The sequence below is a fragment of the Hordeum vulgare genome, chromosome 5H (genome assembly GCF_904849725.1).
Source record: "Hordeum vulgare subsp. vulgare chromosome 5H, MorexV3_pseudomolecules_assembly, whole genome shotgun sequence".
Classification (NCBI taxonomy): domain Eukaryota; kingdom Viridiplantae; phylum Streptophyta; class Magnoliopsida; order Poales; family Poaceae; genus Hordeum; species Hordeum vulgare.
In genome coordinates this window covers 556,954,282-556,980,753 of record NC_058522.1, presented here as the reverse complement: position 1 = coordinate 556,980,753, position 26,472 = coordinate 556,954,282, and the positions used below count along the sequence as shown (strand labels likewise).

The window sequence follows — 26,472 nt, the reverse complement described above, 5'->3', positions numbered from 1 at the left end:
TCCTACGGAAACTATCACTCCTGAACAGGAGAAGATGTTTAAGGAGGCCACCGTCCTATTCCTTGGAGCAGTCATTAGCGTGATCGGAGATAAGCTGGTTGATGCATATTTACATATGCATGTTGCCAAGGACTTGTGGGAGGCGCTCGAATCTAAATTCGGGGCCACCGATGCCGGGGAGTGAGATGTATGTTATGGAGCAGTTCCACGATTACAAGATGGTTGACAACCGTTCTGTATTGGAACAAGCTCATGAGATAATATGCATAGCTAAGGAACTTGAGGTTCTTAAGTGCAATTTGCCGGGCAAGTTTGTCGCGGGCTGTATAATTGCTAAGCTCCCTAATTCCTGGAGGAACTTTGCTACTACTCCTGAAACATCAGAGGCGTGAGTTCTCAGTAGAGGACATCATCGGCCATCTGAGTGTTGAGCAGAACTCGAGAGCAAAGGACTCCAATGGAAAAGCGGTGGAAAGCTCTTCTGCTGCCAATATGGTACATCAGAGGAACTTCAATTCTCACAAGCCCAAGGGAAAGAACTCTGTCCAACAGAATACCGACTTCAAGAAGAAGGGGAAGAAGCCCTTCAAGAAGAATAAGAAGGGAGATGGCTGCTATACTTGTGGTTCAGAGGAACATTGGGCGAACAAATGCCCAAACAAGTACAAGAAGCCGACGCAGGACTCCAAGTCTGCAAACATGATTGTGGGCAACAATAAAAGTGGTGCATCTGGGTACGATAATTTACTTACTGTATTTACAGTTTGTCAGTCCACCGATTGGTGGGTGGACACGGGTGCAAATATTCATGTGTGTGCTGACTTGTCATTGTTCTCTTCTTATCAGGCCACCGGTCGCGGGTCCGTATTGATGGGGAATGGCGCGAGTGCTTCTGTTCTTGGTGTTGGCACGGTCGATCTGAAGTTTACTTCGGGAAGGATCGTGCAGCTGAAGAACGTGCAGCATGTCCCCGCCATCAAGAAGAATCTCGTTAGTGGCTCCCTTCTGTGTAGAGAAGGGTTTAAGTTGGTGTTCGAGTCTAATAAAGTAGTAGTTACGAAATATGGACTTTTCGTTGGAAAAAGTTATGAATGCGGAGGTCTGTTCCGCCTTTCTCTAGCAGATTTTTGTAATAAAGTCGTGAACAATATTCATTCGAGTGTTAATGAATCTGAAGTTTGGCATTCACGTCTTTGTCACATAAGTTTTGGTGTTATGTCGCGGCTAGCAAAACTGAATTTAATCCCAACTTTCACTTTAGCCAAAGGTTCTAATGGTGCCAAGTGTCTCTCCTCTGCAGCCTTGTGAGGCTTGCGAGGTTGCTTTGCTTGCACACACGAGTGGCACTTAGAACTCATACATTCTGATCTTTGTGAGATGAATGGTGTGTTGACTAAAGGTGGAAAGAAATACTTCATGACATTGATAGATGATTCCACTAGATTTTGCTATGTGTATCCGTTAAATACTAAAGATGAGGCTCTACACTACTTTAAAATCTATAAGGCAGAAGTTGAGAATCAACTTGAAAAGAAAATTAAACGAGTCCGGTCTGATCGTGGTGGAGAGTACTTCTCAAACGAATTTGATTCATTTTGTGCGGAACACGGCATTATTCATGAGAGGACGCCTCCCTATTCACCCCAGTCAAACGGGGTTGCCGAGCGGAAAAACCGTACTCTAACTGATTTGGTTAACGCCATGTTAGATACATCGGGTTTATCCAAGGCATGGTGGGGGGAGGCTATATTGACCGCGTGTCATGTCCTGAATAAAGTTCCTACAAAGGATAATGAGATCACTCCCTACGAGGAGTGGTCGAAGAGAAGGACGACACTCTCGTACTTACGTACTTGGGGCTGCTTGGCGAAAGTCAATGTACCGATTCCCAAGAAGCGTAAGCTTGGACCAAAGACTATGGATTGCGTTAATTTGGGATATGCTAAGAATAGCGTAGGCTATAGATTTCTAGTAGTGAAATCCGAGGTACCTGACGTGAAGGTCGGTACAATAGTGGAGTCGAGGGATGCTACATTCTTTGAGGATATATTTCCCATGAGAGATATGCAAAGCACTTCTAGACAGGAATCTGAGATAACTCCTGAGCCTGCCATTCCTACGGAATATTATGAACAAACACATGATGAAAATCTTGAGGAGGATGACGAGGAAGCCCGTGGTAGGGGCAAGAGACAAAGGACTGCAAAGACCTTTGGTGATGATTTCTTCGTATACCTCCTGGATGATAATCCCACTTCTATTTCAGAAGCGTATGCTTCTCCAGATGCTGATTACTGGAAAGCTGCGGTCCGTAGCGAGATGGATTCCATCATGGCTAACGGGACATGGGAAATCACTGATCGTCCCTATGGTTGAAAACCATTGGGATGCAAGTGGGTGTTTAAAAAGAAGCTTAGGCCCGATGGTACGATTGAAAAGTACAAGGCTAGGCTTGTGGCCAAGGGCTATGCCCAGAAAGAAGAGGAAGATTTCTTCGATACTTATTCACATGTGGCTAGACTGACCACCATTAGAGTACTACTCTCATTGGCGGCCTCTCATGGTCTTCTCGTTCATCAAATGGATGTTAAGACGGCTTTCCTGAATGGAGAGCTAAATGAGGAAATCTATATGCAACAACCAGATGGCTTTGTGATAGAAGGTCAGGAAGGAAAGGTGTGTAAGTTGCTGAAATCTTTATATGGTCTGAGACAAGCACCTAAGCAATGGCATGAGAAGTTTAATACAACTCTGACATCTGTTGGCTTCGTTGTTAATGAAGCTGACAAATGTGTATACTATCGCCATGGTGGGGGCGAAGGAGTTATATTGTGCTTGTATGTTGATGACATACTGATATTTGGAACCAACCTCAAAGTAATTGAGGAGGTTAAGTCTTTTCTGTCTCAAAACTTTGAGATGAAGGACCTTGGGGTGGCTGATGTTATCTTGAACATCAAGCTGTTGAGAGATGATGAGGGTGGGATTACACTTCTGCAATCCCACTATGTTGATAAAATTTTGAGTCGCTTTGGATATTCAGACTGCAAAATTTGTCAAACACCATATGATCCTAGTGTGCTTATTCGAAAGTTTAAAGGCACAACTATAGATCAATTGAGATTCTCTCAAATTATCGGTTCACTTATGTACCTAGCTAGCGCAACGAGGCCTGACATCGCGTTTGCTGTGAGCAAACTTAGCCGGTTTGTTGCAAACCCGGGCGATGTTCATTGGCGTGCTGTTGAAAGAATTATGCGCTACTTGAAAGGTACTGTCAACCACGGGCTTCACTATACGGGATTCCCATCGGTACTTGAAGGGTATAGTGATGCGAATTGGATCTCTGATGCTGATGAGATGAAGGCCACTACTGGGTATATGTTTACTCTTGGGGGTGGTGCTGTTTCCTGGAAGTCTTGCAAGCAAACGATCTTAACAAGATCGACAATGGAAGCAGAATTAACAGCATTAGACACATCTGGTGTCGAAGCAGAATTTCTTCGAGATCTTTTGATGGACTTACCTGTGGTTGAGAAGCCGGTTCCGGCTATCCTTATGAACTGCGATAATCAGACGGTTATTGTTAAAGTGAAGAGTTCAAAGGACAATATGAAGTCCAACAAACATATAAGAATGAGATTGAAGTCTGTCAGACGTTTGAGAAACTCCGGAGTGATAGCGTTGGATTATATCCAAACGGCTAAGAATCTGGCAGATCCCTTTACTAAAGGGCTATCACGTGTTGTGATAGATAGTGCATCGAGGGAGATGGGTATGAGACCCACATGAGTTGCCATGGTAGTAACCCAACCTATATGATCGGAGATCCCGTGAAGTAGGACCTGGGAAAACAAGCCAGTGGTGAACTGAGGAGAGTAACTTTACTAACCCACTCCGTTGGAGATGCAATACTCTCGGATACTGTATGGTAGGATGACTACTGTCTTAATGTGTTCTAAAGCTTATGTGTAAGCAAGATGCTGTCCTACAGAGCGATCTTTGGAGGAACACACCTATATGAGCTTGACTGCTGGTCACAGTCTATGAGGTTTGGGTGATCTCTAGTAAACTCATGAATAGGCCAGGAGTGTGACTAATATGCTCCACCCGAGGGGTCACCTTCGGCAGTCTAGTACTAGTAAGACTTGTGGTGAAGCTCTTTTGCGCCAAGCTGACAATTCAAGGCATAGTCCATTGTTCAGTTGTAAAGGAGTGTAGCTACTTGTTCTAGGTGAAGCTCAACCTTAATAGGTCTTCACTGAAATGCTGGTATATTAAAACAGTGATTGGAACGAGGGAACACGATGTGCCCTTGAGATCTGGTGGGGGATTGTTGAAATTTGGAGGTGGGCCTTAGGCCCATTAGAGAATTTCAGAAAAATCTCCAAGGGCCCATGTAGGTGGTGGCATGGCAAGGTGGTGGGAGTTTAGTCCCACCCCGCTAGTGGAGGACAGTTTGGACCCCTTTATAAGGGTCTCTCTTCCACATGCTATTGGAGAGTGAGAAGAAAAGGTGCCCTCGCGCACTCCTCCTCCGCCGCCCGCCTCGCCACGCCTCGTCACGCCGCGCCGCGCCGCGCCGCGCCGCGGGAATGAGCCGAGCCGAGCTCATACCTACGCGCTTATTTTTGCCGGTCAGGAACGGAGAATACGTAACGGACAAGGAACGATCCGAGACGTTGGATCGTGGCTGTTACCGACTCGGACGTGGGCTTGGCCCACGTCTCTTCACCCAGCCGCCTTTATAAGCACGCGGTCGCCTACCCTAGCCGTCACGAGAATCAGATCACATCTGCCTCACGCCTTCGTTCCTTGACTGCTGCTGTCGTCGGCGACTCCGTCCCGTTTACCGCGTACACGGTCGACGGGAGAGCAGGCCTCCGAAACCTCGCCTCTCCGGTTCCTGTACGGGAGAGGGGCGATTAGGTTTTTGGGGAGCGATCACGCGACTGCTCGCCTCCGTCCGTCTGCTTCGTCTACGTCCGCGTCGCCCTCGTCATCGCCATGTCTTCACCAAGCGAAGCTGATCGTCTCCGCGAGGAAGCCGAGAAGAAGACGGCAGAGGATACTGCCGCCGCCGCCGCTGCTGCTACGGCCAACTGGCCGATTGGAGGTTATGACTCGTTTATCCTCATGTTCTTATTTATCCTAGCAGTACTACTTGTTTGCATAGATGCATCCACTATATGCGTAGTATGTGCTAGGTTAGCTCAAGATCAGTATGTCATTAGTCTAGTCAATGCCATGCTAGTTATTATTTTGTGGATTAATGTACTCGGAAAATTGCCTATTTACTCAACACATCCCATAGGTTTTTCTAGTTTTTTTTGTTTTTCTTCTGTTTTATTCAGCTTTCTTCTTTATTTTTTCTCTTCTCCTATTTTTCAATTTGTTTCTTCAGATTTATTTTTCATTTTCATTTTTCTTTGGTTTATTTGATTTCGTTTTGGTTTTCTTTGTTTTTTTGGTTTTCATTCTACAGTTTTTGTATATGTCAACAATACTTTTAAAATACACGTTTAATTTTTTCCAATACATTTTTCAAATATATTGTCAATATTTTTTTATACACATTTTTTTACATTTTTCATAAATAAGATTAATAATTTTTAAATACATTGTCCACATTTTTACTCTACATTTTAAAATAATTTATAAACAGTTTTTAGATATTTTAAATACACAGTTCACATTTTTAATACATGGCCAACATTTTTCCTATACATAGTTAACATTTTCCAAACGCTTGATTAACATTTGTTTGAACAGTCACCATTTGTTAACATTTTAATATACATGTTCAATTTTTTAATCATTTTTAATATGTGGTCAACCTTTTATCTATACACATTTAATATTTCCCAAATGCTTGATTATCATTTTTCAAATACCTGTTCAATTTGATTTTCAAATGCTTGATTAGCATTTTTGTATATATGTTAAGTTTTTTCATCATATTTTTAATAAATGATCAACAATGTTTCTATGCACATTCAACATTTACCGAATGCTTATTAACATTTTTCAAATACTTGTTCAACGTTTTGTAAATATTAGTTCAGTGTTTTTCAAATGTTTAGAGTGTGTTTTATAATACATAGAATATTTTAAATTATAAAAATAAAATAAAAAGTAAAGCAAAAATCCAAAATAAAAAACATAAAAACGAAAAGAAAATGAGGGTGTGGCCCGACCGCGCGCGTGGGCTAGCTCATCCTGTTCGCTCCTTCAACGAGTCACGAGCTAGACTTGTTGAATGCGAGATGTAGGGGCTCCCGGAGGGGTCCCGTTGCAACCACCAAAGAAAAAGAGCCACCGTTGCCATAACCACACAGGCTGTACAAACAAGTTCATGGTAAAACTTTTATTGGTAGTTGCTTTTTTGAGCAATTTGATAATAAAATTAAGTGTCATTTTGGAGCGGGATGAAGGCTTGCATTTTTTTTGAGGAAGCTGAAGGTTTGTAGAAACTTTGGAAAATTAGCCTACTTTATATGGGCCATTAGTTGGGCTTGGCTATCTGAAGTGCACTAAGCCCATCTTGTTGAAATCGGTTGCAATGGGAGAACACTCCGTCCGTCGTTGTTTATATAGCCTGTCCCTCATCTTCCACCCCTCTCCGCCGTCATCTAAGTTTTTTTTATGAAAAGTTTTCTATTTAGAGGAGGCATTGACATCTAGAGTAGAAGTGTAGGCGAGCAAGAGATACAAGCTTGGGGATGTCCATGTCACCCTTAATTTGTTTCCAAGAGGATTCAAAAGGCTAATGCCCCCTTTGGTTGATACCCTGGAGTTTCAATATAACATCACCTAATATCTAGTTCTTTTTCTTGTTTCAAAACCAGTGCCAAACCACCTAAAGTTTTGCAAAATATTTTCTCATATCATGTACTCCCTCCGTTTCTAAATATAAGTCTTTTAAGCAATTTCACTAAGGGGCTACATACAGAGCAAAATGAATGAATCTACAATCTAAAGTATGTCTATATACATCCGTATGTAGTCCTCTAGTGAAATCTCTAAAAAGAGTTATATTATGGAACGGAGGGAGTACTAATCACATATACATTTCAGAGACGTGCGCTATTGCAAGTTATGAAAGGTCTTTAACCTGGATTAATCCTAGAGTAACCGCCCGCCCGTACGAGGAGTCCCGCCACACCCAGCTAGGGAACAAGGGCCTACCGATGCCACAACCACATGGGCTATACAAACATGTCCGTCGTAAACCTTTTATTGACGGTTTCGTGTTTTGAGCAACCTGCCCTTGTTTTTGAGCAATCTGACAAAAAGATAAAAAAAATCCAGTGCCATTTATTTTTATTTGGGTAACAGGGACTTTGTATAAAATAACGGATACTTTCTCTTGAATTCCAAGTTTTTTTTGAGAAAATCTAGAATTCCAAGTAAGAAAATGATAAAACTGGGTAGCATCGGCCTGGCCCGGACTATTGATTTGGGCCATTGGTTGGGCCCTCAGAATTGCATTAGGCCCGTTTCTCAGGCTCTTCCTTCCTCCCGTGTTGTTCCCTCCAAAACCAACCGACGAAGAGCATGTTGCGAAAACTTCCATTTATCTTTTTCAATAGAATTTATTATAAAATATTTTCTGCAACAAGGATCATGTTGCAAAAACTTTTGCAACAAAGGTCATGCTGCAAAAACCTTTTACAACATAGGTCAGGCTGCAATAAACTTCTGCAACAAAAGATATTTGTTCTAATTTTTTGAAACAGAGTCTAAGTTGCGGAAACTCGCCATTGCGCCTACTTGCACTAGCTTCGCCGCTGGCAATCGCAACAACATCGTTGTTGCAGAAACTTAGTTGAGGATCTGCTCGAGGGATGGTGCTCGAGCTCGGGGCCGAACAATGAGGAGACGCAGGGCGCCGGAGCGGAGGAGGAGTGCGCCGCCCATGACGACAGCGACGACCGCGACAGTCACGGCCACCATGGTCTCGACGCTCCGCCCCTTAGGAAATCCATGGCCTCCCCTTCCTCACGCGTCGCGCGACGGCGGAGGAGAGGAGGCTTCAGCGTGCACCATTTTTTCAACGGAGCTTGCAACACAGTCATTGGGGAAGGTAGCAGCAATGGCTGGAGCACTGTCCGGTGAGGAACGACAGACAAGAGGATTTGACAATTTGCACAGGAAGAAGGAGGCCGTGGATGAGGTCTTGCGTGAAGATAACGCTATGAGGTGAGAAAGCGATGGGTAGGCTGCACAGAAGACACATGCCAAACTAGCGTGGCGGTTCATGGAGTGAAAAATCAGCCGGTTGAAACATATCGTTTTCCATAAAATAACATGTTCCTGATAAACCTTTTATGGACTTTGTAGTATAAAATAACGGAATACTTTCTCTAGAGTTCCAAGTGTTTTTCGAGACAATCTAGAATTCCAAGTAAGAAAATGATAAAACTAGGTAGCATCGGCCTGGCCCGGGCTATTCATTTGGGCCAGTGGTTGGGCCCTCAGAATTGCATTAGGCCGTTTCCCAGTCTCTTCCTTCCTCCCGTGTTGTTCCCTTCCCTCCAAAACCAACCGTCGACGAACTGGAACTGAAATCGGTTGCAGCGGACGGGAGACGCTCTCCCGTCGTCGTCTATATAGCCCCCCTCGCCTCGCCTCGCCTCGCCTTCCTCCTCTCCCATCCTTTCTCATACGTGATACGTAGCTTCCTTCCATCCGCCCTCCCCCTCTCCTCTTCGTCTCGGGTGCGCCCGCGGTTCTTGCGAAGCTGTTCGACCGAGAGGCGAGATGGCGGACAAGGGCAAGGCCGTCGCCGGCAATGATGGGCCAGTGAAGCGCCAGCGGCGTGCGCGTGAGGAAGCCCTGGAAGACACCGCGACTTCAGGCGGCAACGAGACTTTGCAGGAGCTTCCACGGGTGACGGCGGCGACTTCGCCCGTTGATGGTGTCCCATCCGGCTTCTCTCAGACGAATCCGGTGCTCCAGCCGCCGGTGGGCAATCCAGGTGCGTGTTCCCTCCCAACCCAAGAAAAGCGCAAAATTCTTTCTCTCTGCCCGCGCGGTTCAGGTTCTTGGTTCTTCATTGATGTCGGAGTTGGATTTCTTGGTTTCTGTTGTGGGATTGTAACATCCGATGCTTTCGTTTCTTGCAGCTTTCGGTCGTCGGGGAGGGGGAGGGTCAGGATCGGGGCGCGGGGGACTCGCTCCGCCGCTGGGCAACACAGGTGGAGGTGGGTTACCTCCCAACCCAACCCAACCCAAGGAAAATCGCAAAATCCTTTCTCTCTGCTCTGCTTGTCCGTGCGCAGGGGTTCTTGGTTCTTCACTGACGCCGGAGTTGGATTTCTTGGCTTCTGTCGTTTAATTCCGTTGCAGCCGATAACGGGCCTCCACCCCTCCACACCTTGGCAAAGCCTGCACCGCCACCGGAGCGGCAGTCTTCTTCACGGGCAAGGGAGCACCAGCTCCAGGCTATGAGGCTGCAGGCGGGCAATATTCTGAACAACACTTATTCGGCCGTCCGGTCGGACAATCCAGGTGCGTTTCGTCCCAACCCAACAAAAGCGCAAAAGTCCGTGCGGTTCTTCACTGACGCCGGAGTTGGATTTCTTGGCTTGTGTCGTGTAATTCTGTTGCAGGCGACAACGGGCCTCCGCAGAGGCAGTCCGTGGCAGAGGCAGCCCGTGTCCACAACAATCTGGGCCGTGCAATTATTGAGCGGGCTCAACTGGAATTCCTCCTGCGGACCCACAACATTCTTCCACCACCCTGCAATGCTTGCGGCCGCCCCTCCGGCACCAACATCAATGCGTGCAGGCTTTGCCGCCAGTCTTCTCCACCAGTATGCTACAACAATCTCTTCACCGGCAACGGGCCTCCGCAGCACGCGCAGATCGGCAAAGCCGGTGCGCCTCAGGCTCAGTGTCACGGCAGCACTGCCTTTGATCAGCAGCGGCTGCAGCGCCAGCACGCGCAGATCGGCAACGCCGGTGCGCCTCAGGCTCAGGGTCACGGCAGCATTGCCTTTGATCAGCAGCGCCAGCTCGGCCTCCTCCGCCGCCAGCCTTCTTCTTCACAGGCAATGGCGCCAGGATGCTCTTCTTGCGGAAGGGCGCCTGCCACGCGGGTTGCTCTCAATATGCCCATGTGCGAGGCTTGCTTCGGGGATATATTATTGATGAGCATCGCGCAGATCGACTCCATGCTTCCGAGTCCAGTCCCCAGCTACGCGCAGACCGGCAACGTGCGTCCAGAGCACGGGCTGGCAGGCAATGTGTCCCAGAGTCCAGTTCCCACTCCCAGCAACGTCAGTGCGCCTCAGGGTCAGCAGCAGTTCCGGGATTCGGTGGCGGAGCTTCTGGCGGCGACCGAGCCTTCTCCGGTGGGTTCACAGCGTGCCGCCCGTTCGAACTGCGAGGCTTGCCGCTTATCCGGCGACAAGGCGTGCATGTTTTGCCACAACCCCGGCCCACCACCGCCGCCGGCAGGGCAGAGCTAGCTCATCTCACCGCTGTGAGTGGAGAATGTCTTCTGAACTCTGGGAGCAGATAGCTCAACTGCTCAACCTTTTCTGCTTTGCTCTGTTTTGAGTTTTGACACAACAGAATGATTCATGTGATATGGCCAAATGTGGCATACATACTCGAGTAGATGAAGAAACTATATACTTGTAGGGCTTGTTTCCTTGTCAGTGATCCGATATACTTCCTGTGGATGGCATTCAGTTCCATCCGTTAACCTTTGGTTCACTCTTCAGTTTTTCCTCGAGTGTTTGACTGCTTCACTTTCGGTTTTGACACAACATAATGATTCCTGTGATGTGGCCAAATGTGGCAATTGATACATACACGTGAGTAGATCCATGAAACTGTATACAGTACTCTGATATTACTTGTTGTGGATGTTAGTGTTCAGTTTGGTTCGTTAAAATTTGGTTCTTATATGATGCTTTAGTTTTGCCTCAAGAGTTTGACTGATTCACTTTCAGTTTAACCAAATGAGTAATCAGAGCTTCGTTTTAAGCTTGCAAGTGATGATCATTGTAAATTGTAGTATTTAAATCACTGCTGCATATGTTTGTGGCTCTTTCCTTTGTCGTCAGTAAGTGATTTAGCGTGGAGAATAGGCTGTGGATGCATTGGTTTCCTGATGCTTTAGTTTTACCTTGTATATATGACTGGTTTAATGTCAGTTAAACCGAATGAGCGCTCAAATTTCTTTCGGACTATGTATCTGAACATACCTGAAGAAATCGACACCTTTTCTCAAGAATTCGACAGCTACAGTTAACTGAAAGATCAGCACCTCTCAAAGACCAAGGGCTCCACTGTTCAGGGGCCGACAATGGCTACAGTTAACTGAACTTTAAATGCTGAAATTTCAGTTCCTCTAGTAACCAGTTTCCGCCATTCGTGCATTGGGTTATCATATTATTCTCCAAGTATTATTATCTGGCACAAGTTTTTACGCATCGATTCTCAAGTTAGGTTCTTCAGTAGAGGCGCTCTACAGACAGTATAAGTTATAAAATGCCCAATATGCTAATTCAAATACAATTTGAGGCAAAAAAAAAAAACCCGTCAAATACAAAGGACAGCCAAAACACTACACCAGAGTGTTTGACTGGTTCACTTTCATTGTAATCAAATGACTGAGCTTCCTTGCTACAGATTATTCAGTTTAACCTTCATTACAAACTCTAGTACTCGTAGTATACTACGACCAATATGTATGATAAATCATGTAGCGGTGCTTTCCGTTTATATCTTGCAGTCCTTTAAAGCGCAGTCTGATTCGTTAGTAATCTTTTGTCATTTCCTGATGTTTGTCTTCACCTCATGTGTTTGAATTGCTTAGTATCAGTTAAAGCGAATGAGTGATAAAACAATTCCGGACTATGTGTCGGGACATTAGTTCTCAGAACTTTCTGTCTCTGAACATACCTGAAAAAATTGACACCTTCTCTGAAGAATTCGACAGCTATGAGCATCAAGACGCGAACGGTATGCTGCCAGGACGATGGACGGCTGGGATGCGCTACAGTTATGAAAGATCAACGCCTCACGAAGACCGATGGCTCCACTGTTCAGTATCCGACAACACCTACAGTTAACTGAAGTTTAAGTGCTGTAATCTTCAGTTAACTCTGTTTCACTGCATGCCGATGAAGTATTATCTGTAGCTAATTATAGAACTAGAGTTCAGGTTCGTCCGATCTCCATGAAATGTATATAGTGACTTTAATCTTCCGTCCTTAGATACCAATTCGTTATTATTGTTAGCGATTAGTTTGTGGGTTCCTCTGACAACGTGTCCCTGTGTTTGGAGATATTGCAAACACCTGATATCTATAGGTTTATCTTAAACAAGTGCTTTAACGTGCAATCTTGTGATATTTATGCAGAATACTAAAGTGCTGCAAACAATATCATATAGAGCACTAGTGATGTATATTTCAGAATTGTACAGCAATGCTAGTCATGAAAGAGACCTTTAACCAGGATCCTACTGTGGCCGCCTGCCTGCCCAAGAATAGGCTGATTCAGTGATACTCTGTACCTTCTGCCTCTTCATCATCACTGCCACCGCAGCCTGAAACGAATTTTTTAGATAATCGAACCTGCACTATTCCCCAGGGCGTCCAGTGTTCCCCAAGTGTCAATTGCCTGGGAAAACATCCAACATCATGCATAAAGTATGCATGCACTCGGAGACTTTTTTGTTATTGTTTTGCCTAGAGTAACAAACTGATGAGAACTCACCGCTCTCATCATGGATTCAACCTCGGCTTCGATGGAGACATCGGTGGAAAAGGTGATGGTGGTGCCACCAGACTCTTCAATCCGAACGGATCACCATATGTGTTTGTATGACACAAGGAAGACAAGCATGACATAAAAAGTATTTTATGAGGTAAAATGCACATGTATGCGAGCAACTGTATCATACATTGACAATACATTGCGTGTGTGACTGATTCACCTTCAGTTAAACCAAAATGATCCAGTTCTCAGAGCTTTGTTGGCGATCCGTTGCTACTGATTCAGTTTAAGCTTACAAGTAGCAATCACTATAAGTAAATTATAATAATATGCTACGGCCAATACATATAACAGATTCAGTGCTGCATATGCTTGTCGCTCTTTTCTTTTGTATCTTTTAGTCCTTTGTCGCCGGTAAATGATTTATTGTGGAGAATAATCTTTTATTGTTTACCGATTCTTTTGTTTTACCACGTATTTTGTATGGTTTATTTTCACTTACACCGATTGAGTGCTCAAGTTTTTTTGAACTATGCGTCAGGAGTCAGGACACTAGTTCTCTGAACTTCCTGTCTCTGAACATACCTGAAGAAATTGATAACTTCAGGAATTCGATAGCTACCAGGGAGACGGACGGCAAGTTGCCCTCCAGCTATGAAACATCAACACCTCTCTGATTATGCTTGCTTAGATACATACTCCCTCCGTCTCAAATAAGTGTCTCAACTTTGTACTAAGGTTGAGACACTTATTTTGGGACTGAGGGAGTACTTAAGTACACCTATTAAACTATATACTTGTGCTTGTTTAGATACATACTTAAGTACATCAATGAAACTATATACTTGTGCTTGTTTCCTTGTCAGTGCTCTGGAATTAGTAAATGAAATTATATATCCGTTAATCTTTGGTTCTTTTCTGACTCTTTCAGTTTTGCCTCAAGTATTCGACTAGTTCACTTCCAGTTTAACCAAATGAGTGAGCTTCCCTGCTACTGATTATTCAGCTTTATGAGTTGGGGATTGTTCCCTAAAAGTTCAATTCTGGGAGCTGTTTTCTATATGTAATCAACCTGATTGCACTGTCTCTCAGGTGTGGGATGGAGTAAACCTTAAATTTTCATTTAGGAGATGTGTGGATTATAGGGGGCTGGATAAATGGAAACAATTGCTGGAGATTGTTCAGGGTGTTACTTTAACTGAGGCCCCTGATACCCCAATTTGGTTGTTGGAAAAAAGTGGGGTTTACTCGGTTAAATATTTCTATAACAATATTAATTTTGGGGGAGTGGTCTCTACCATTGGTGATAAGCTTTGGAAAACTCTTTGTCCACAAAAGATCCATGTGTTTCTTTGGTTGAGTGTTTATAACAAAATATTAACCAGAGACAACCTAGCCAAACGTAGGAGTGTTGATGATCTTACTTGTTTATTCTGCAAGGAATTGGAATCTGTACAACACTTGTTTTTCGATTGTGTGGTTGCTAGATGTGTTTGGAGGCTTTTTGCTGAATCTTTTCAAACACGCAATATATCTTGCTTTACTGATATATGTGCCTTGTGGCAGCTTCACAAAAAATTGCCTGTGCAAAATATGATTGCTGCTGCCTCCTTATGGAGCATTTGGAGATTGAGAAATGATTTCTGTTTCCAAGGTTGATCTTGGAGAGGTCTGGGTTGCGTTCTTGTGAAGCTTCGAAGCTTTCTTCGGCAGTGGGCTGCACTTTGCAACGTCACACAGGAGGAAATGCTTCGTCAGTTCATCGCTAAGCTGGACAAGTTCAGGGGAGAGCTGCTGCACATCGCATGGTCGCCAGTCTGAGAGCAAAACTTAATAAATCTCGTCTGTAATGTGTCCAGTTCGTTCCTGTGTTTTGAACTTTTTCGCTAGTTCGTTGAATGTTTCCTGGGAGTTGCTGTCGCTATGATGGTGTTTTCTTATGGATGTAAAACCTGATGACTTCGTTGCTTCATTCAATAAAATGGAGCAGGGGGGAAACCCCTTTTATTCAAAAAAATAAATTATTCAGCTTAAGCTTACATTTTACAAGTGATCATCATTTTAATGAGCGAGGCTTGCTTCAATTATGATCAATTTAACTGCCGAGGCTTTTCTGCTTTGCTCTGTTTTGACAGAACAGAATGATTCCTCTTACGTGGCCAAATGTGGAAATGCATGCATACCTACTTGGGTAGATTATGAAACTATATACTTGTAGGACTTGTCAAGTGTTCTCACATTAGTAGATCATATATACCTCATACTTGCTGTGGATGTCATTCAGTGTGCAGTTTGATTCATTAATCTTTGGCTCTTTTCGGACGCTTTAGATCTGCCTCAGGTGTTTGACTGATTCACTTTCAGTTTAACCAAATGAGTACTCAGAGTTTAGTTGCTACATACTGTTCCGGTTTATGCTTACGAGTGATGATCACGGTGATTCGGCTGTGGATGCCTTGGTTGTTCCTCGTATGTTTGACTTGTTTAATTTCAGTTAAACCGAATGAGCCCTCAAATTTCTTATGGACTATACGTCAGTACACTAGTTCTCTGAACTTCGTGTCTCTGGAGACACCTGAAGAAATCGACACCTTCTCTGAAGAATTCGACAGCTACCAGAAAGACGGACGGCTAGGATGCGCTCCACTTGTGAAAGGTCAACGCCCCTCAAAGACAAAGGGCTCCTCTGTTCAGTGTCCGACAACGGCTACAGGTAACTGAGTTTTTTTTGAAAAAACACAGTTTGTGTTAACTGAACTTTAACTGTTGTAAGCTTCAGTTAACACTTTTTGTTTGTTTGCGGGGGACAGTTAACTCTGTTTCAGTGCGTGTAATTTCAGTTCCTCCTGTAAAATAGTTTCCGTCATTCGTTGAACCGGTTATCATCTTCTTCTCCAAGTATTATTATCTGTAGCTAGTGCTAGAACTAGACTACTTGGTCGATCGTATCTAGTGACTTTAATCTGGTGTCTGCAATACATCTTCCCTCCTTCGTTCAATACCAATACATCTAGCATTTAGTTCGTGGGTTCTGACACTATTATGTATCTTCAGTTTCTGTAACGTGGCCTGTTGCAGTTTTCAGCTCTGAACTTTGGATGCAACTTTTAATCACCCGTATGATCTGTTCCCGTAATCGGGCCATTGAAATGAATGCTAGTTGGGCACAAGTTTTGACGCCTCGATTCTCAAGTTCAGTTCTTCAGTAGAGGCGCTCTACAGACAATATCTATACCTAATAATAAAGCGGCTATTGCTTCCGTCAGAAAACCCACCACATCATTTTTATAAAAAAAACCCTGTAATTTTTGTTATTCAACCCGCGCTTCATCATTTATCTGCAACGCAAAAGGAAAAACAATTTGTTGCAAAAATTATACCCGTACGCATCGCCTCCTCCCGTCGACCCTGGGCCACCCTGGTCTGTGCCCAGGTCGCCGCCACACCACTCGCCGCTGCGGCCGACCTCAACCGCCACCGCTGCCGATCTCAACCTACCCGCCTCCGCGGCCGTACCTCTCCCCGCTCAGTGCCCCCGTTGCGGCGCTCGAGCGCATCGCGTCGACCCTGGTCCACCCTGGCCTGTGTCCAGGCCGTTGCCATACCACTCGCCGCCGCGGCCGACCTCAACGACCACTGTTGTCGATCTCAACCCACCCACCTCCGCGGCCGTACCTCTGCCCGTTTGCTGCCCCCGTTTTGGCGCTCGAGCACAGCTTCTGGATCAAATCAACGCGACAGCTACAGTGATTGGGGATGATGCGCCTGCTCGATGCAGAACGGCGGCGGCGCGCGGATAAGGCGCGACGGAGCGAAGTACTTGCAGGTGGAGGGGGGCCTCCATGGCTCACACGGGTAACTCCGAGGTTATGGCGCGGCAACGGCGACTCCTTATGGCCAGATAGAGGCGCCTAACCCTTGCTCCCCTCATCGTATCACCTCCTCCGGCAGGAACTCATCATCTGGTGAGATTCCCTCCCATGCCTCCAACCGTGTGCCAAGCACCGGCAAGAAAATTTGTTTTGTGGGGATTTGTTTGCTGATGATGGTGGAATTAACAATGGACGGGTTGATTTCTCAACAAAATAGGATAGGACTGACTAAATTAGTTAGTTAGCTTATTATTTTAATAAATCAAAATGATTATAAAAAGATTAAAAGCGTGTGGTATTTTTTCTCCCGTTGCAACGCACGGGCCCTTTTGCTAGTAAATTATAAAATGCCCAACATGCTAGCTAGTTAATTTAAATACACTTTGAGGCAAAAAACCGTCAAAAGACAAAGGACAGCCGAAACATTACACTTGGATATTCATCAGTTAATTTTTTGGTTCAAACCAAATGAGTATTCAGTGCTTTATCACTACTGTTTCAGTTTACACTAATTAGTACATGTGACCATGATTGTAAATTCTGATAACATGCTATGACCAATATATACTACAACTTTCTCCAACCTCTCTGTAAAGAACACAAGAGTAGTCACTCCATATGCCACAAGCCTGACGCAAAGGCATGGAGACATGTACTACAACTTTCTTCATTCTACAAGACTACCAATTTAATAAGCCATTTTTTCAACTCTCTGACCTACAGCTTGCATCTATAATGTTGTTTATATTTTGCTAACTAAATAGTCTGAAAGAAGTGAAAATATCTCTGCATTTATTTCAAGCCACACCCTTTTTATCTCTGGGAAGGCAGATGCTTATAAATTGGTCTTGCATAAAACATAAACTCTCAACTACCAACTCACATTATAGAATTACATCTCTTACCCCTGCCAATTTGCCAGTTCTTTCTCTTGTCATGCTACCAAGGAGCTGCGATTCATCGCGTCCTGGAAAGACCCGAGGGCCTCCGGAGGCATGATGGACCAGCGGCGCGCGAGAGGGCACTCACACAAATCTGAGAGGAGACGAACTTTTATGGAAAGTGAAAGGAAGAGGGGAATCCTATTTCATTCTCATTGCATGCTGATGTAAACCATCTGGGTATCAAATGCTCAACAAAGGTTGCACACAAGAAGGAACTTCTGAAATAAGATTAAGAGGAAGTCTTACAGGTAGCAGAGAAGCACTCCAGATAAAATCATCAACCTGATAAATAAAAAGTTCAGATTTGGACAGGTTGATTAGGGCGATTTTCACGCCATTGATAGCACCTGAGAATTAACCTAACCACTCTTGAATTCATCTAACATTGAGCTGATTATCCCTCCGACAATTTGGTATGAGAAATTTAGCAAATCAACCAATATGGCTGCTCATGCTTCATGAAATTTTTCTTCTCTTCTCCGTTGCATCCTCTATGAAAGATGGGCAAGGCGCCTTGAGATCCTTGAAAGCTGATAATTTGATAAACTGAAGACAAGCATCCTTAAGCTGGTGGCAGTTATGTTGGTCAGCTAAAGCCAATGTGGTTGCCACTGTGTCCCTGTTCAGATCCTCGCAAAGGATGCTTTCGCAAACCAGCCTGAGCCTATCCATTGCATATCTGTCCGCAGCCACTAGTAAAAGCCGTACCAACTCAGTATCATTGCTGCTAGGCAATGAGTCGGTATAGATGAAATGGAGCAGGACCTTGAAAACAGCAGGTTGCATGTCCTCGATGTTTATGCACTGCCCCGGCCTCGCCTCCCGCATTGACCCATAGAGCTCTGCGTTGAAAACAGGCGATCGCATAGCGAGAACAAACCTATGCGCTTCAATGGTCTCTCCTCCAACAATGAAACTGACATCAAATCCCTTCTTTTCTTCGAGCAGCTTGGCAACATGCTCAGTCATGTCAGCAGGTGGCATGTCGATTTTGGGGAACGATTTGGTTTCGGTTACATGTGGTTTGTTGAAAACAGTGACGACGCATTCGATCGTCAAGCGATCATCCCTGAGGTATGCAGATCCCTCGATCTCGTCCCTCCTTAAGAAACAATGAGTGTTTGGAGCAACCCTGGTAAAATCAGCGGGATTGAAAATCCTAGGTCCTGTTTTATGAACTGAAAACGAGCATCCAGTGTCCCGGTCCACCAGTCTCATGTCGCAGGACGCCCGGAGTTTAGTTCTGTTGCTCACAAGCACGAGATAAACTGAGATGTAATCTTGGCCATATCCTTTAAAACCATCAGGGAAGAAGGAGATGGCCCAGTCGTGGCCGCCGACGTTGAAAATCCCGGACCGAATATAGCTGTCGCGGTCGTGGCCCATTCCCCTGTGCTTGCTGTAACTCAAGATATCAAACACATGTGTTCCTTGAGCCTCCTCCATTGGGGTGCACGTGGACACTGTCTTGCATATCTTCATCTGGTGAAAATTCCCGGACGGAGGAGAAAGAATCGCCGCGAGTGGTAATCTGATGATACAGAGAATTTGATGGCGCGAAAGAAAAGCCCGTTAATCCCAAGCTGAGTGAAAGATGGAATTGTAATCTAATGATACAGACAATGCATCTTACCTTCCGGCCTCCGATGATGACCTCGGAGACGGAGATGAAGATGGAATCGGCCAGAGAGGGCGGTGTGGCGAGGATGGAGATCGTTTTCCCTTTCCCGATGAGAACTACTTTCCTTCTTTTGGGGGAGCATGAAATCGGCCAGAGAGGGGGCGACGTGACGAGACCGGGCTTGGGCTTTAGTTTCTGGTCTGCTGCTTTGTAATCTATTACCTACTACTAGCAAAAGGGCCCGTGCGTTGCAACGGAACAAAGAAATGCGTGATAATTTTTTAAATCAGCAAAACATTTTATAAATGAAAAACTATTTTATAAGTCACAAATCATTGTTTTTTTGAACTTTTAGAATATTTTTCCATTCATGATCATTTTTAGAATTGACAAAAATTTGCACAATTCATTATAAAAAGTACTTCATGAACTTTTAAAAAATCATGAACATTGTTTGATTTCTCGAATATTTGTTTTCAAAATTTCAAACATTTTCTGCAAAATCGCGGGTATTTTTGAATCCACAAACATTTTATAATTTATTAAGCATTCTATTTCAAAATTCCCACTTTCTTAAATTTTCGAAATTTTTGTGAAGCCCCAAATTATTTAAAGTAGAACAAAATTCCCGAAGAAAAAAAATTCACGAGGGAGTCGCCGACGGCGAAGTACTTAGTGAGCCTGTCGACGTCCTCGTAGGGCAGGGCCGCCGTAGCGCAAACAAACCAAAATAAAAGATGTGTGACCGCCGACTGACCCGCGGGGCCCACGGCCAGTGGCCACCACCTGACCACCGGGCCCCACAACCGTCGCACACCGGCTGACCTGCACTCCCACCCCGCTGCTCCTCCTCTTCCTGCTCGTCGCCGTCGCCGCGTCGGGAGAGGAGGGGGCGGGCTCGTCGTCGGCCAGAGACGGGGGAGGCGGGGATGCTGGAGCGACACGCGGTCCAGCTAGCGTGGCTGGAGGAGGTCGCGGAGTCGATGGCCAGGTCCGTGCGCGCTGGAGGCCGCGCTCGCCAGATCCGCCCCCACCGGCGTCGCAGGCGCATCAGCAGACGGAGCAGCGGCAGCAGGGGGCGACGGTCTCCGACGCCGACAGCCATGGCCCACCGCACTCCCACCCCGCTGCTCCTCCTCCTCTTCCTGCTCGTCGCCGTCGCTGCGTCGGGAGAGGAGGGGGCGGGCTCGTCGTCGGCCAGAGACGAGGGAGGCGGGGATGCTGGAGCGACACGCGGTCCAGCTAGCGTGGCTGGAGGACCGGAATTCTCCTCTCGGCGTGGACGTCTCATTCTCACACCCCCTTGTCACAATGGAGTTGAAGCTTCGCCTCAGTGGTGAGGCAAACCGAGTACACACAGACCCGGTGGCGCACCTTGGTGACAGGTTCATTTGCTCAAGTGCGTGCGCTTGGAGCTCCGAAGGGTAGTCGCGCACGCACCCGATCCGAGGGCCTACCCCGGTTGACCACTTGAAAGACAACTGCTTGCCAAGCTGGTATGATTTCATGTCCTTCTTGGAGTTGATCCTCTGAAGGATCTTCTCGCGCGGCACCGGTGCCTGCTCACCCCTTTATAGGTCATTTTCAGACATGTGGCTGCTAGTGGAGGCTTCAGTAGCTTTGGCATCTTCTGATGAACCCGGTGTTGCCACCGCTGGTTCCTCGCGTTTTTCGCTCTCTGTAGATGTTGTTTGAACAAGTTGTGCTTTCTGAAGAGGGCCAGTTTCTTCAGGTGCAACAGGGCCATCTTCATATTTGTCGTTCTCCGAGGCGATCCTCTTGAGGCTACCCCAAAATTCCTCATCCTCCTCTGCTGGGCTCATCTGCAGCAATTTGAAACATGTAGTAAGACCACAGTGCTACAATGTATCGACACGGAGGAGATGTGTATTTTTTGTCTGAATCATATTATAGGATGCTCATCTTAACATCAGTGAGATCAACCAAGTTGTCCTTCAGGAAGCTTTTAAACTCCTGGAAATTCTCCTCTGTGGGGCGGTAGTGACCACTGTGAGGCCAAATAGCCTGCCAACAATAAAGTTCAGAAGATGGTGTCAGCATTTTACCTGATAAAACTGGATGTAAAAGCTGTTTGCAGATAAGAAAATCGCATAATGGCAAGATTCATTCATATTACACACCGAACTGACATTTCTACAGTTGATTATATTTACCTGACCAACATAACTGCATATTTACCTGACCAACATAGAGGCTCTTAGATGTGCTAAGAACAAAGATCCACTTTGCGTCTCTCGGGCCGAAGGACGTGTCGATTATTTGCCGGCTTTTCCTGTACATGAACTTGCTGTCCTTAATTACGACTGCATAGTCCTCTCTTTCCTTCTGCACAGTTTAAATACACTCTCCCTGTTAGCCACTACATATGCGTTGCAATAACCTCTGTTCAGTTGAGTCCTCCACTCAATGATTGTGAACACTACCTACCGAACCGAGGTACTTGATGCACTGGCTCAGAAGCTTGGACCGGGAGCACTTGCCTTCAAGATTGATCTCTTTGCCTTCTCCAACATCAAGCCTGGATTTTTAGCGATCATAAGTGCACATTCCATTCGTTGGCTGAACAATTCAGAGATGTGTTCAATGAGCCAACTCACCAGTAGAAGAACGGCTGTTTGCTTTCACTATGGAGCCAACAATCATAGTAGTAGTGCAGGTTGTGGCCGTAGCAGTGGCGCGGGTCAATCTCCAATGACAATTTGAATACCAACCAACATCAGCTCATTGCGTGGTAAATAAAACATAACTACTTATGGCAGTAAGAACATGAACAAATCGCAGCATATGAGAAAAGAAATGAGGAGACATTCACCGCCTCGAGCCAATGCTGCAATGCGAGTTTCTGCGCCTTGTCATCCTTGGACAACCCCTTTCCAACCTGAAGGAAAACACGCCCAAATTTGACAAAATATTTGTTTCAGATGTTTGCCGGTTTCAGATAAAGGGAGATGACCAGATGTGTTTGAGATGCGAGATTTGTTGTGTTGTACCTTGGCATCCCGGGATCTGGCCCTTGACCACTTGGACACGTCCGTCACCTACTTCTCGATGTCGAAGAAGGAGAAGGGGCTCCGGTTGAGGAGCGCGAAGTCCAGCAGCTTCCACCAGCTCTGCTCCACCAGCACGGCGCAGTCGGCGAGCTGTCGCCGCGTGCGGAAGCTCTTGTACACCTTCTGCAGCGTCAGCGCCGCCGCCTTGTGCCACGGGCTCTCCCCGTCGGCGTCCCTCAACCTGGCAAGCGCCCTCGACATAAGCGGCAGAGGCGCCTCGGCCTCGGCGGCGGCGGCGGCAATGTCGCCGGCCCCGATGGAGTGTTGGGGAACGTCGCATGGGAAACAAAAATTTTCCTACGTGCACGAAGTCCTATCATGGTGATGTCCATCTACGAGAGGGGATTTCCGATCTACATACCCTTGTAGATCGCATAGCAGAAGCGTTAAGAAACGCGGTTGATGTAGTGGAACGTCCTCACGTCCCTCGATCCGCCCCGCGAACTGTCCCACGAACCGTCCCGCGATCCGCTCCGATCTAGTGCCGAACGGACGGCACCTCCGCGTTCAGCACACATACAGCTCGACGATGATCTCGGCCTTCTTGATCCAGCAAGAGAGACAGAGAGGTAGATGAGTTCTCCGGCAGCGTGACGGCGTTCCGGAGGTTGGTGGTGATCTAATCTCAGCAGGGCTCCGCCCGAGCTCCGCAGAAACGCGATCTAGAGGAAAAACCGTGGAGGTATGTGGTCGGGCTGCCGTGGCAAAGTTGTCTCAAATCAGCCCTAATACCTCAGTATATATAGGAGGGAGGGAGGGGAGGAGGCAGCCTCAAACCCTCAAGGTTTGGCCGAAATTTGAGGTGGAGGAGTTCTACTCCAATCCTACTTGGAGTAGGATTCCACCTTCCCACTTGGAAACTCTTTCCACCTTGTGTTTTTCCCTTCTCAAACCTTATGGGCCTTAGTGGGAACTTATTCCAGCCCACTAGGGGCTGGTTTCTCTCTTCCCACAGCCCATGAGACCCCTTGGGGCGTGATACCCCTCTCGATGGTCCCCGTCACCCCTCCCGGCACTCCCGGTACACTACCGATGAGCCCGAAACTTTTCCGGTAATGCCCGAAAACTTTCTGGTAACCAAATGAGGTCATCCTATATATCAATCTTCGTCTCCGGACCATTCCGGAAACCCTCGTGACGTCCGTGATCCCATCCGGGATTCCGAACAACATTCAGTAACCAACCATATAACTCAAATATGCATAAAACATCGTCGAACCTTAAGTGTGCAGACCCTGCGGGTTCGAGAACTATGTAGACATGACCCGAGGGACTCCTCGGTCAATATCCAATAGCGGGACCTGGATGCCCATATTGGATCCTACATATTCCGAAGATCTTTATCGGCTGAACCTCAGTGCCAAGGATTCATATAATCCCGTATGTTATTCCCTTTGTCCTTCGGTATGTTACTTGCCCGAGATTCGATCGTCGGTATCCGCATACCTATTTCAATCTCGTTTACCGAAAAGTCTCTTTACTCGTTCCGTAATACAAGATCCCGTGACTTACACTAAGTCACATTGCTTGCAAGGCTTGTGTGTGATGTTGTATTACCGAGTGGGCCCCGAGATACCTCTCCGTCACATGGAGTGACAAATCCCAGTCTCGATCCATACTAACTCAACGAACACCTTCGGAGATACCTGTAGAGCATCTTTATAGTCACCCAGTTACGTTGCGACGTTTGATACACACAAAGCATTCCTCCGGTGTCAGTGAGTTATATGATCTCATGGTCATAGGAACAAATACTTGACACGCAGAAGACAGTAGCAACAAAATGACACGATCAACATGCTATGTCTATTAGTTTGGTTCTAGTCCATCACATGATTCTCCTAATGATGTGATCCCGTTATCAAGTGACAACACTTGCCTATGGTCAGGAAACCTTGACCATCTTTGATCAACGAGCTAGTCAACTAGAGGCTTACTAGGGACAGTGTTTTGTCTATGTATCCACACATGCACTGTGTTTCCAATCAATACAATTATAGCATGGATAATAAACGATTATCATGAACAAAGAAATATAATAATAACTAATTTATTATTGCCTCTTGGGCATATTTCCAACATGGAGATCTCGGTCTCCAGCTCGAGGGAGCCGGAGCTGTGGTCGAGCTGCTGCTCCCGCCACACCCGCCGCTAGATCCATCCACGCAAGCCCGGATCGGGAGGGGAGGGGAAGCTCGAGCCGCCGCATCGCCCCAGCCGCTCGAGCCGCCGCGTTGACCCTATCCCTAGATTCAGGTGAAAAAGGATCGCGGGTTGAGTAGGCAAAACTACAGGGGGTTTTGTGTAAGAACGAAACGTTTTCTCAAAGTATCCACTTAAAACAGGACTGCGGGTTAATTACCCGAAACGACAGGGATGTTTTCGTAAAAATGCCACGACGGACGATAAGAAACCCTATTTACTTTATTATTAGGGAGAGAATAAAAGAAATAGGTATTCTCTTGCTATTTTATAGAAATCCCCCTGATGTCTCTAACATTAAACCCGCATTACATATTAAATGTTTTTTAAAATACTCATATCTTGTAAACCATAACTTTAAATTTAACATTTTATATATAGAATTTGATTAGAAAAATTTGTAGAATTTAAATATGATGTTATTTTACATGTTAAACGTTTAATAAAAAAATTATCTAGGGTGCAATTTTAATAAATAATTCATTATTCGTCTTTCTTTCATGCCGTTACTAATCCGGATTGGAGATGAGCACGTCAACAAAATCAGGATTGGAGATGAAATTGAATGTCACTTGCCCGTTTCTTTATATGTATTAAATCTACATGCAAGCCGTGTTAAAATAGAAGACCCGTGGAATCTTAAACTGAACTTTTATAGGATAAGACCATACCTATTTGTGCCATAAATATGAAGTCTCAGATTATAGACCATTTTTATAAATTAAGAACGTATCATATTTTTCTCCCGTTGCAACGCACGAGACCTTTTGCTAGTAATTTTAAAAAATCTTGAACAAATTTGGAACCGGCAACAAAATTTCAAAGCACTAATATTATTTGAATCTTAAAAACAAAATTTTGAAAACCCCAAACAAATTTGGAAGCGTGATTTTTTTTAAAGCACAAGCAATTTTTGAATCTTGAGAACAAATTTTGAAAAATGAAAACAATTTTGAATCCTGAACAAATTTATAAACGTGAACAAAATTTGAAAATTCGAACATATTTTTAATTTTGAGAACAAATTTTGAAAAACAAGAATATTTTTTTGAAAATCATTTGAAATAATCCAGAATTGTTTTCGAAAATCCAGAATATTTTTTTGAAAATTCAGAACTTTTTAATACAAAGCAAAAAAGCATTTTTTAGAGCACAAGCATTTTTTGAATCTTGAGAACAAATTTTGAAAATGAAAACAATTTTGAATCCTGAACAAATTTATAAACGTGAACAAAACTTGGAAATTCAAACACTTTTTGAATTTGGGGAACATTTCGGTAAACAAGAATATTTTTTTAAAATCATTTTAAACAATCCAGAACATTTTTGGAAAATCCAGAATATTTTCTTGAAAATCCAGAACATTTTAATAGAAATAAAAAACATTTTCCTAATTTGAAGAACAATTTTTGAAAATCCCGAAAATTTTATGGAAATCCAGATTTTTTGGAAAAAAGCAGAAACATTTTCCAAATTCGAATAACATTGTTTGAAAACCCAGAACAATTTTTGAAAATCCAAAACATTTTTTAATTAGCAAAATCATTTTTCGAATTGGAAGAACATTTTTAAAAAATCGAGAACCTTTTTTTAAAAATCTAGAATTTTATTTTAAAAATCAAGGACATGTTTGAAACATAGACAAAAAAAATAGAAAAGAATAAATGAAACAACGAAAAAAAGATAAACCGGTTCAGGGAACCTCAAAACTGAAAAAACCGGATGGGAAAGTGTACAAGGTTCCCAAAACCGAGATCTGTAAAACGTGATAAACAGGCCGGCCCATTGCGTTATAGCTCAAGTCACCCTGTGCGTAGCGTCGAGAATTGAACTCAATGAGCGACATATAGGATTTTCCTGTCCCAATGACCCAGACGGCATTTCCTATTTGGTGCAACATGCGTCAGTTCACGCATTTTTGTTAACTGGCGCCTGTTGCGTTCCTAAGTGGGAAGGCCCATGTATACGCCGGTTGACGATTTTTTATGAAAGTTGTATGAATCTTTTTAAATATTTATAATATTT

The 26,472-nt window shown here is 44.9% G+C and overlaps 1 protein-coding gene and 1 pseudogene across 1 annotated transcript; both read right to left on the bottom strand.

The window, feature by feature from the left end:
* Positions 1–18,009: 18,009 nt before the first annotated feature.
* LOC123452505 (BTB/POZ and MATH domain-containing protein 1-like) lies at positions 18,010–19,035 on the bottom strand. The gene is made up of 2 exons (XM_045129160.1): positions 18,338–19,035; positions 18,010–18,280 (listed from the first exon to the last, which is right to left on the bottom strand). The coding sequence occupies exons 1-2, from the start codon at positions 19,033–19,035 to the stop codon at positions 18,010–18,012; spliced, it is 969 nt and encodes a 322-aa protein (XP_044985095.1).
* A 90-nt stretch (positions 19,036–19,125) lies between these two features.
* On the bottom strand, positions 19,126–26,233 carry LOC123397283 (annotated as a pseudogene).
* Positions 26,234–26,472: the final 239 nt, after the last annotated feature.

What these genes read in the sequence shown, in the direction of transcription:
- LOC123452505 (XM_045129160.1), bottom strand. Translation starts at nt 19,035, where the DNA reads ATGAAGATATGCAAGACAGTGTCCACGTGCACCCCAATGGAGGAGGCT. An exon ending in TGCATAAACATCGAGGACAT is followed by an intron (nt 18,281 to 18,337) that starts GCAACCTGCTGT and finishes CTCATTGCCTAG; the next exon opens with CAGCAATGATACTGAGTTGG.